The sequence below is a fragment of the Aplidium turbinatum genome, chromosome 4, assembly GCF_918807975.1.
Source record: "Aplidium turbinatum chromosome 4, kaAplTurb1.1, whole genome shotgun sequence".
Taxonomy (NCBI): Eukaryota; Metazoa; Chordata; class Ascidiacea; order Aplousobranchia; family Polyclinidae; genus Aplidium; species Aplidium turbinatum.
Genome location: NC_137475.1, coordinates 15,370,642 through 15,382,943, shown reverse-complemented (window position 1 = coordinate 15,382,943; position 12,302 = coordinate 15,370,642). Strand labels below are relative to the sequence as shown.

The window sequence follows — 12,302 nt, the reverse complement described above, 5'->3', positions numbered from 1 at the left end:
CTTTTGTTGAGTTGCATTACATTGAAATATCACGATATGTATATTATTGATATACTATCATTGACTGAATAAAAACAATTGGAACATCACAGAGCTGCGTCCGTTGGAATGTCAGTGGAATCCTTTACACATTTATTTAATCACAAGTTTATCACCTGTTGCTTCAGGTGCATCTCTCAGGAAATCAACGAAATAAGGTTCGCCTGTTACGTAACTGCTTTGCTCAGCACCCATCTGTTCCAAGACAACCTGTAAATTATGATTCATGATTAACGATCGTCTCTGTCATTACAACATTAGTTGTGCCACTAATCCTGCCCATATGCAATAAGCGCTGATCATTATACAGTAGCCTAAAGTGTTTTCGCCAAACGGTCTCAAAACTTTTGTTTCTATTGATAAAACAACTTAATCTGGAGATGTAGGCTTAGTGGTCAACCACTGCACAAATTAAATAGACAATTCTGTCATCGGAAATCTCAACCAATAATCTAATGCTCTGTAGTTTGCCACGGCAAATTACAGTAAGCCACGCAACTTTGTTTTAGTTTTTAAAACATTGTTAGATACCCTAAAGTAACTGTAGCTTAACTTGTACCACGAAATTACACGTTTAAAAATTATAAATAGATGCAATCTAACATCCAGCAACGACGCATTAACGTTAAAGTCAAAATTTGTTACTTACCTGCTTCATTGCTTTGTTGAACCACTCGCAATCTTGTTCCCCCACAAATCGGTCAGCAATCACTCTGCTGCATTCGTGCTTCCATAACATCATCAAACCCAGCACAGATTCAGTCGATTCGTTGGTGGTTTGCAGCATCCCCTAGGAAAGAGAAGTGATGATTATTATTGGTTCGAGAGCATTTTTTGAAGAAGCGTTGCGTCATATATACGGGTCATTTCATTATAATTTTAAGAGAAAATACAGGGTACCCAAAAATTTCTCTTTTTTATATATGCTAATCAGTGTGAAAAATGATGAACAGTAAAAAAACAATTTTTGAAATTTGTTGAGGGGTTCTCGAGATTTAGCCGTTGGAAAATTTCACCACTAGGTGGCGATTTTATGCCCGAGCGAGGTGGTCCAGCAAGTCTTTTTGTTAATATATGATGTGTTAGTGACATTTTGAAGTGTAAATATATGTATCCCCCTATTTTTGGGGTCAAGGAATCCAATTCTGAGGTCTAAAATGCATTTAGATCAACCCAAATGGGTCTAAATAGCATTTCAAAATCAATTTCCAGACTTTGCATATGCCGAACTTCTGGAGCCCTTTTTGGCATGTTTGGAAAAGTTTGGGAATTTCTTTTTTTTTAATCATGATCTATTAATCCTATTCAACTAGGAAATACATGATTTATAATTTAGTATTGACCATAGAGAAAGTTAAAAGTCTTACAAGTAATCTTTTAGATTTCATGCAAAATTTATACAAGTACAATTAACAGATGGATTACTTTTTAACATTGTTAAGAAATAACTTTTTTTTATTAACTCATCAAATTTATAGGCTATTGCATGAATGATGTATAGGATGCCTTATTCACTATTTAATCATTAATTACAATTATTGTGATAGTGCCAAGGTTTTGTGTAAATATAGTTCTTATAGTTAATATAGTTAATATAGTGTAAATATAGCGTTCATCAAATACAAACCGAAAATACAAATAATGTCTTATTTTCATTTCTGCTATCTTAAAAAGCACACAACTGAATATGAAATGTTTAAAACATTTTACTAAATTGTCACAATGAGTTTCATACCTGTAGCTGTAAGCCACTGTAAATCAATGATCTTGAAACAAACAACTAATACAAGGTACCGGTTCAAGCAGAGAAATGAAGAAATTGTTATTATTTTGACAAGGTGCAAATTAATCAAAATTAGCAACAATGTTACTCCGGTCACTGTCACTGCTTCGAAAGGTACGTCCTGTTGAAGTTGCTGCAAATGGTACTGAAATTATGCAGATAATTTCTGTAAATGGAACCCAACATTGGTCTTTATCAGTCGGCCATTTGAAATCTAAACTTGGTCCAGGTGGATGCATGAACGTAACGTGTGCATCCATTTCTTTTTGATTAATTTCGTCAACAAGACCTATCCACCATTGACCATCAAACTTACAAGCAACATAATCGTTGACATTTGTATCTAATATATCAATAACATTCGGTACAGCATTAAATGTGTGCACTCCAGAAAAATGTTCATCCTCACTTGTTCTCTTGTATCCAATAGAAAAACAAGAAAGGGGTTGAAAATGATGAAAGGAACGGGTACCAGGAATTGTTGATCCAAGTTTAAAACGCTTGGCCATTACAACACGTTGTTTTTTCAAAGTAAAATGCTCAAAGAAAAAGAAAGTTATTCCTGTCATGTGTAATTTGCAATATTTAAACAATGATTCTGCAGTTAAAATTTGGTTATGACATGGACGTTGTAAACTTGCTCTGGCGGCCGTACGCTTAACAGTACCTCCTATCTCATCACAAGGAGATTTGCCGTGACTTGTGGCAAAAAAGCTCCAAGTTGCCTCAACTTTGAAGTCTGATTTGTGAAAACAAAGATTCATCATATTTTTATAGTTTCTGTACTGCCCACCACATCCATCAGAGAAATATTTTAGAACTTTGACCTTGTTATGAAATTGCGTGGCAACATAAGTTGACAATTTCTCCATCAATTGATACACAAATACGACATCATGATCCAAATCATCAGATATAATACACAGGGATTGTTGTTTAATCTCACCATTTTCCAAATAATACATAGCCACCGGATGTAGTGTACACTGATTTTGATTCCAGTGATATGATTGTATTTCATCCTGTATCACAAATTGAAAATTTTCAGCAAAATCTAACAAAAGAACTACAGATTTGTCATCAAGTTCCTCCTTCTGTTTTTTGAGAAATCTTGCTTGGCATTTTGCCAGAAACAAATGGGAAGTTAAGTCATCTATTGCAGTAACCAATGAATCAAGGAAGTTAGAACGAGGCAGAATTAGTGTATCAAGGCTACATCTGTCTGTTGATTGCCACCTTTGGAACTTAATCTCTTGTTCTTCATCAGAATCTTTGCCAAGCGGTGTGACCTGTTCCAAATATTCTCGAAGACCTTCCTTTCCAGGGCAGTTGTCACACCGATGCATCATGCAAACTCTATTATCAACATTACACACTATCTTTGCCATTAAGGACTTGTAGTCATCGTTATCTGATGTGTGTGCAGCATTAGCTAATAGCAAAGCATTCTGATGATGTACACATACACATACTGAATGCGTTCCACTGGACGAAACATTAACACACCACTTTGGTCTCAGGGAAAAAAAATTGGTAATTCCTATTTGTTTGAAGGGATGCTTTTCCAAAAATTTGGCATGCAGTTCCTTCCCATTGCAAAGAAGCAAACGTTTTTGTTCATAGATATTTTTACCAATGCTAACACAGTCTTTTTTTCCAGGCATTATCTTCTATTCTCATCATCTTGGTAAAACTTCAATACAGCTTTCACCGTTTCATCATCAATTCCAAACCTTGTTTTGCGTGTTGGATGTCCCAGTATGCCATGCTCTTTTCGTACTAAATTTGCTTCTCTGATTAGATATTCAGAAACTTTAAAATAAATTGCAGCTTCAGAAACTGTCCAGTTTTCCGGTATTAATGTGAGAATGTGTTTTTGCTCATCGTAAGATTTGGTGGCTTGTAATTTATCTCTTATCAGTTCATTTAATCTATCATGTGCAGCAGCCTTTTTCTTCAACAGGGCAAGTTCTTTCATGTTAATGACAATATCTTCCTCCATTGAAATATTTTCTACCTCAAGCAATCCACTGTACAAATCCCCTAGCTTCTTCTTAACTGTGTTTATTTTTTCTATCCCTTGATCAGTTCTACGGCGTTTTGAGAGACCATGTGAGCTATGCATTGGTGACAAGTCAAGTGCATCCAACGTATTGTTAACCTTAGCCTTACTGACTATCTTTTTCAATTCACTAGAGTATTCAGCATCCACTGAATCGTCTGAGGTTATGCTCTTGTCATCATCTGATGAAGCTACACGTGGTATTTCCAGTGCTGAAATGTTCTTGTAACAAGACGCACACATTCTCCATCCTGGTATGACAAATAAGTTTTTCTGTTCCATTTTTTCAGCAATTTTTATTGATATTTTATGGGTTCCTTTTGCTTTGTTTTTGTGTACATTAAGTATATTACAACATTTAGAAAACTTTCTTTCGAAGACAATTCCAAGAAATAGTTTTTCATGATGGAGACAAATTTTTGATAGGTCTGACTCTTTGTGAGTGTATCTGAGTTCAGATCTCCACAAAATTAATTTTTTGTCACTATCCCCATACTCGGCAAATGCTTTTAATTCCATTTTCCTCACATAGCTCATTTTGTGACAATTTTCATCGTCCAATATAACTCCAAGACTGCAGGGTTCCATCTTCCTCAAACTGACGTTTGCAACACAATTTAATACAGAATATTATAAATTAATTCATGTATCATGTAAGACTTAAATTCTAGAAAAATGCAATATATACTGTCACAAGAATTAATGATCAAATAGGGAATAAGGCATCAGGTACATCATTCATGTAATTTAAATTTGATGATTTAATAAAAAAAAAATTTCTTGACAAAGTTAAAAAGTATATATATAATCCATGTGTTAATTATACTTCTATATATTTTGCATGAAATTTACAAGATTATTTGTAAGACTTTTAACTTTCTCTATAGTCAATACTAAATTATAAATCATGTATTTCCTAGTAGAATAGGATTAATAGATCATGATTAAAAAATAAATAAATTCCCAAACTTTTCCAAACATGCCAAAAAGGGCTCCAGAAGTTCGGCATATGCAAAGTCTGGAAATTGATTTTGAAATGCTATTTAGACCCATTTGGGTTGATCTAAATGCATTTTAGACCTCAGAATTGGATTCCTTGACCCCAAAAATAGGGGGATACATATATTTACACTTCAAAATGTCACTAACACATCATATATTAACAAAAAGACTTGCTGGACCACCTCGCTCGGGCATAAAATCGCCACCTAGTGGTGAAATTTTCCAACGGCTATATCTCGAAAACCACTCAACAAATTTCAAAAATTGTTTTTTTTACTGTTCATCATTTTTTACACAGATTAACATATAAAAAAAATGATGAATATTGAAGAACCCTGTGGAAAAAATCATGAATTCTCTTAAAATTATAATGAAATGACCCATACGACACGTGAACTATCAACCTTAAAATCCGTAGTCACTGGTTCTTTTGCAAATGTGCAAAGCTTTAAATTTCCAAGCCAATACTAAAGCTTTAGCTTTAGTCAACTTGCATATTTAATATTCAACAAGCATATTTAAATTCTAATACATTTAAATGGCGTTTGATGAGGCACTTGGCATCTTGTTTTAAAATCTCCATAATATCAAAATAACAAGACTGGCCTGAGATGACGAAGAACACAAAAGTTCATTTTCTTAGTTACAGTTTTTCTCAATTCTGATTGTCAAGTAGTAATCAAATTCATTGCAAATATTTCAAAGATCTATGACATGTTCGTGTTTTAATATTGCTTGTCGGTTTAGACATGAGCACTTATCACAATATGCAGCTAAAAGTGAATCTAATATTTCCAAGACCCAATGCATTACCTGCCAAATGCGACTCAGGTCTCTCAGATTGAAGACGTAGTGAAACTTTGCAGGAGTTGGAAGCATTTTTCCTTTCACTGCTTGCCACAGTCGCCGAGTGGTTGCTACCAAGAGCGGTAGAGCAGCACGGATTTCTTCGCGAAATCCACGCTCCTAAAGTAACGAAAGCTTAACCGATGTAAAATGGAGTCAAATAGTTACACAAAAATTTTTAGGAATTAAATGGTCAATCATTTCTTCTTACATTTCTAATGAGTATAAGGGGTCATTTCCAAGTTTGAAACCCAATGTTTCGAGGCTTCAATTGTGCTATATAACACCATCACTTACAGGCCTACACAATTAACCTTCTACGAGATCTTTGTTAAGTTCTTACCTCGCAAAAATATCCACAGCCAATTGTTGTAAAAATTTTATCAATAGAGGCATTAGAAGGAAGACAACTGTTAAAGATGGCAAATTGTCTCTTCAACCTTTGTGGGATGTCGTTCCTTCCTCCTCCTGGTTGGATCATAGCAGCCACAAACTGGATGTCAACTATATGGGTGAAATCTCCTGGCTTCTCCAAACTACAAGACGACAAACACAGACAAAAACATTCAGTTGTATTTCATAGAGAAGGCTATTATTAAATAGAGCAAATGATCACTGGAATGCGTCGTATTGTTGATGCAGAGATGGCAGAATATTTAAGAACTTTCACAGACTAGGGTAATTTTAATTCGAGCTTGATGGTTTAAACTGAACGTTTAGTAGCCTAACAAGTTGGGCGGCTTGCGGGCTGCTGCACGAAGCTCGAAAGGACTCAATTTGTCTCCAAAGGGCTCCATTTGTCACAAACTTACACAAAAATGCCCCTAAGATTGGTTTCAATATACCTTCATTCTGCTTCCATATATCAGCATAAGATAAAGTTATTAATTAGTTTAATGACGTTACTCGTGAACTGACTATGTCGGTCTAATTGTGTAATTTCTTTGTATGTGCTACACGTAGTGATTGTACTTTTTAATCAATCGATACTACTGCTGTTACTAAATGACAGGCAGCACCTCGACTAGGAAATCGAAAGATTATTCGGTGCTCCCAGTCCTTTCACCATTATATTTGTGTTCTATTGTGTAACTACTCGATTTTTCCCATGTTGAAAGAACAAACAAAAAAACATATATCTCTTTCTCTCTCTCTCTCTCTCTCTCTCTCTCTCTCTCTCTCTTTCTCACTCTCTCATCTTGCAGTTCTTTTAGCCTACTGTAAATCTTCAACCACAAAGCTTAGGTTTGGATACAAGAAAACCAAGTTTGTTGTCGTCAGATGCGTTGACACAACTACGTTTTCTTGAGAATATTTTTCGATCAGCGAGAAGATTCTTAGATTAGTGAAATTTTCTTCAACAAATTCAAGCCATTTGTTGAGCACTAAGATCAAACTGAGTTATGTGCATACGTCTGTGACATATCTAGTTATGACTTACTTGTAGAACCCCATGTTTTCAATGAGCTGCCGAACTATTTCATTTGTTATCTGATCGCCCCATTCGTTGATGACGGGCATGCTGACGTCATCAACAAACACCGTCATCTTCTTCCCAGCAGGAGGGCCGAAGGTGGTCCCCACTCGCTTGTCGACGTAGCTCTCAATGGTGCGCTAGATATGTGAAGTCACAAGCATAACAGTATAGTTCAAATCAAAATTAAAGTTACGGTTACATCAAAGAATCTCCAAAAAAACCGTTTGAAGCCAGGCACGGCAATTGCTCTATCTATAATTTTTGTTTAAAATTTTATTAGTTCAAATATGAAAATTTTCTTAAGTGCAACATTGAAACATTTAATTTTGTAACGGTAATTAATTTAATGTTCGGAAGTAATTTCAAAAAAATTTACTTTCTAGGCGAATGGCACCACCAATAAATGGCGCAAACCTGGAACATGAGTGGAGTTGTGGCCGATGAGAAATTGAGAGTCTTGGTCGCATGAAATTCGGGATCACACTTGCTGTTCAAGTATCCCTTCACTATCACCGTCTTTGCTGTACCCTGTTCGCCTATTAGTAACACAGCTTTCTTCTGCAAAATCATCAGAAAGTACAGTTAATATTATACCTTCAAAACGATACATTTGGCAAAATAACAAAAAGTAATTATTAAATACATTCTCCTTCTTCAGTAGAGACAGGTGACTTTATGGTTCTGATTCTTACTCTTATTTGGTGATTGTCGCAAATAGTAGTTTACTGTAGAGTGTAGACTATGTATATAAAGCAGCTATTAAGTATTTTTGTTGTTGTTGGTAGACAGTTAAGTGCTGACAGTTAAATTTCATTTTAGTTTCTAATTGTTTTAGTATAATTAGTATACCTGATATGACAGAAACAACTCAATATATAAATAAAACGACCGATTTAGGCTTAACGTGGGATCACACATTTTACTCAGAAATAGTGGCATATTTATCCACTCCGATAACTTAGTTAGTTCAGCTCTCGCTTTTGTGAAGAAGGATACCACAAAATCAAGCGGCGCTAGTTCGACTCTCTGGGTGTGCAGCTGTCCGCTTGAGTAACGCATTTCAAGGACATATCTCCATTCAACGACACCTAGTAGATCGAACAAATTACAGACACCAAGCGAAAATTTCATTAAGCGTTTGCAAGTATGCGAAACAGTCAGAATTATTCTTGTAAAGAAAGGTATCTCAAAGAAAATGAACGGTTGTACCAGCAAATATCTATAGGATTGGCCCATGATACAAGAAAAGGATCCACACAGGATACCAACTGATATCCATAAATCAACACGTGAATAAAAAAAATTACAGTAACCTCTCAAGCACATGTAGCTCCACACAAACTGAAATTGCATAACTTTTGACTCTTTTTTATTTCTTTAAAAATAGTGTTTACAAAGACAATATTAAAAGTAGCTACGGACAGTGGCCAGTGTTTTGATGTTCCGATCTCTTCAGTGTAGTAAAATTACAGTAGAAAGTTGTTTTGAAAATTTGAGATGATGGTTTCTAAGAATAAATCTAATAAGCCAATAAGAATTGATTTAATTTTTAATTTCGGACTCCAGCGAAACGTAATTTTACCGCCAATTAGAAAGTGTAATTTTATTGAGAAAAGTTGTGCTAAGCAATAAATGGAATTTGTTAAAAATAAAAACTTGAGAAGAAGACAGAAATTTGTCACTAAGCTAGGACATAACAATCGTCTGAGATGGATCCACAATAAAGGATACAATTTTCTTTGAATCTTAATACTTAAATGTGCCACTAGTATCCAATTTCTTGTATATTAGTCCACATTTTTTTTATTCACTTGTTGATCAAAGCTACCTCAGTTCGAGAACAAAGATTCTTACAGTTAATCAATATGTTTTAAAAGTTAGCGCCTCACTCAGTTATAGAACCTCGTCCAACTCTACTCGGCCGCTTTTTCTTCAGCAGCTACGCCTGCCCAATTCGTTACACCTGGATAGAGACTTTTTTTGAACAATCAGCTTGACCTGGGATTCGAACCAAGATCGCATAATTGTAAAATGAGCTACGTATCTACTGCGTCATCCTTGTTGCTTTACTCAACGACAAAAGCTTTATACCTGCTTCATTATAGCGTGCATCAGGTAGTCCATTCTGACGTTGTCCACGTTAGGAACAAGTATAGACAGATAGTCAGGAGTAGTGTCCGAAGGATAGTCGTAAGAAGCCACCTTCTCAGACCAGTGTTTCCAATTTCCATTTTCATCTACAAAGTACTCAAACATGGTCTGACCACTACCTGGAAATGAAACAAACCAAGTTTTTTTTATTGTTAATTACTTATTATTAATATTTTGCCGCAACTGACGTACATCGCTTGCGAACATAAATAACTCATGTGCTAGTTATCAGTGGCGTAGTTACCCATTGAATCTTGTGGATAAATCCAGGGGCGGCACGTTGCTGGAGGGCGGCAAAATGTGATAACGTTTTAAATGAACAAAGACAGTCACGTTAGTTTATTCTCAAACTGATTCAGGCTTAAACGACCTAAGTTAACACTGATCAAAGTGAAGCCAAAAAAATTACACAAGTTATGCGTATAAACTAATTTGCAACCTTTTTGGATTGTGACTGACTATGTGGTATTTGTGACGGTATAATGATACTCAAGCTGTTGAAGTCATAATAGAATGTCGGTTGTAACTTGTAAGCTATAGCATTGTTAAGTCAATTTAGCTTTGGTAGTTAAGTTTGGATTTACCATCGGTCTGTGGTAGATGGATGGGATTCCTCTATCTTTGTGTGTGAAGATGGGTTAGGTTAGGGAAAAGTTTTAAAGTTTCAGGTCTGAAATAGATCACTCAGCAAGTTGGCAATGATGGTTATTGTTTTATAACTGTTGTGCTGGAGATTCCAGAACAAGATTTAAGTACGGTAGCAAATTTTTTAAGGTAATTTTTGCATATGAAAAGAGTAAAAGAAAGTGGAGCTTTTTTTAGAAAGAAAAAGAAAGCTAGAGAAGAGGAACTAAAAAAGAATGAAGGAGCCATTTTGAAGTTCGTAAAAATTTCCTCTGCTAAAGAAACAGAAGAGGTTAACAGCCACAGTAAATCGCTACCTCAAGTTGAGACAGAAGAAGTGTACCTCAAGTAAAACAATAACGAAGTGATCATTAAAAGAAGTCAACCTATAAATGAGACATTTTCAGATAAAGATAAAACGGATGATATCTATTCTTCTCATAACGATGTCGCTACTTGGCCAGAAATATTAACTCATAACATGAGAGTTGAGATGATCAAATTAGGGCCCGAAAGGTTTCAGAATAAAGAAGGGCCATTCAAGCCGGCGATCAGAGTAGTTAAAGAAGGAGACAAAGAGAAGGAATCCTTAATTGAGCTTTCTGAGCAAAAAGTGGTTTTATAAGACGCTAAAGAATGGTGATGAAGTTCTCAGATCATGGTTGCTATATTCGGATAGCCACTCCGGAAGGGCCAGTCAAGCCAGTGACTAGACTAAAGAAGGACACAAAGAGAAAGAAACCTTGAGCTGTCTGAGTAGGAAGTGGTTTTATTTTGAACTTTCGATAAAATTAAACAAACATTGCTTTAATTCGTCTGTTGTGTGGAATTTTAATCAGCTTTAATATGACGGTGTTAAAGGGGACAGGGGCGCGGGAAGTAGGGGTGCTGAAGGGGCTGCAGCCCCCCCTAGAGCTAATTCAGCCCCTCCTGGAATTTTCGATAATTGCTTGAGCCCCCCCACCTAGAAAATTCTGACAATTTAAGGTACATAACATATTTTCTGAAAATTAGTCGAACAATAATTGCTTCGATGAATCGAGTTCCTGTTACGTGACTGGTCACGCTCATCATTCGCAACCTCGCAGTAGCGGTACTAGCCACCCTCTCTACTAACACGGCGGTTCATCGTTTATTGGACATCATTCTGCAATATTTATGATACTGTACATTTCACGCTGTACTTCTGAACATTACAATAATACATGATGCGGCTTTATTTTGCGATCAACTGCAGCTCCAAAACAAGATCTCTGCTTCTTCAGTTTTGGAATCCATCACCATTCTCCGCAAGCGGATCAAAAATTTAAAAAAAGATTGATTGAGCAGAATGGAGAGCAGTCCTTAACGTGCGTTGCTCATGCGCACACCCCAAGAGTCGAACTAGCGCCGCTTGATCTTGAAGCTTCTTCGTTCCAGAAGTGACGCGCTAACCAACTGAGCTATCCGTTTCCAAGCTTATGGAAGCAGAGAACGTCTTTGCTTCTGCCAATAACCTAAAGACGCCAAAGGATCTCCGAGTGAATAAAACTTCAACAAGATTTTGCAACACAGAGGAATCGGATGCTTTGTCGTCTGCGGGAGAAGGAGCGTGGAAACGGCAATACATCGAAGCCCTTGATTTGGTTCAAGCTGAGCTTGATCGAAGATTCGACCAGGTGGATCTGCTTACAGCAGCCAACAGAGAGAAGGCCCTTCTGAGCTGTGCAAACGGTGAGGAAAGATCTGATACTGAGATCAGCTTACCCTATGCCCTCAGAAAAGATCGCCTAAAAACGGAACTTACCTTGCTCAGCGATGTTGTAAGTGGAAAAACCACAAACTCTGTTCAAAAGGTTGCTGAGATACTATCGCAATTAAAACCTCGCACTAGATCTTTTCAAAGAAATGCGAAAATTCGTGGAGCTCTGCCTTTGCCTCCCGGTTTCAGCTGCATCATCAGAACGTTCTTTTTCTGCTCTAAGACTCCTGAAAACGTGGTTGAGAAGCTTAATGATGCAAAAAAGACTTAATCAACTTGGGTTGATGCATGTCCAGTTGTCCATCAAAACATTTTGGACACTGTCGAAGTGTCGATGTCAAAGAACTCATGACACAGTTCATAGAGAAAACACCTGAGCGAAAACCAATCTTCGGAAACGTGTGAGAACTCATTTCCACAAACTGTCGTTTCCATATCACTTTCTAATTTGTTCGTTTTCATTTAAACTTCCTGAACAGCTGCTTTGTTGTTGCCGTTCTTCATTTGTTGTAAATTACAATGTGTGTGTGTTTTGGCGTCGTTTTTTACACAGGAGGGGGCTTAATGGTCACTACCA

At 36.4% G+C, this 12,302-nt stretch overlaps 1 protein-coding gene across 1 annotated transcript in view; it reads right to left on the bottom strand.

The window, feature by feature from the left end:
* Positions 1–12,302, bottom strand: part of LOC145768217 (dynein axonemal heavy chain 5-like) — a 131,708-nt gene that overhangs the window by 50,577 nt on the left and 68,829 nt on the right. Inside the window, exons 49-55 of the mRNA XM_082579705.1 lie at positions 9,301–9,479; positions 7,624–7,767; positions 7,174–7,346; positions 6,076–6,268; positions 5,700–5,852; positions 689–829; positions 156–249 (exon numbers count right to left, since the gene is read on the bottom strand). Coding sequence (XP_082435831.1) covers positions 156–249; positions 689–829; positions 5,700–5,852; positions 6,076–6,268; positions 7,174–7,346; positions 7,624–7,767; positions 9,301–9,479 — 1,077 coding nt within the window. The remainder of the gene's footprint in view (positions 1–155; positions 250–688; positions 830–5,699; positions 5,853–6,075; positions 6,269–7,173; positions 7,347–7,623; positions 7,768–9,300; positions 9,480–12,302) is intronic.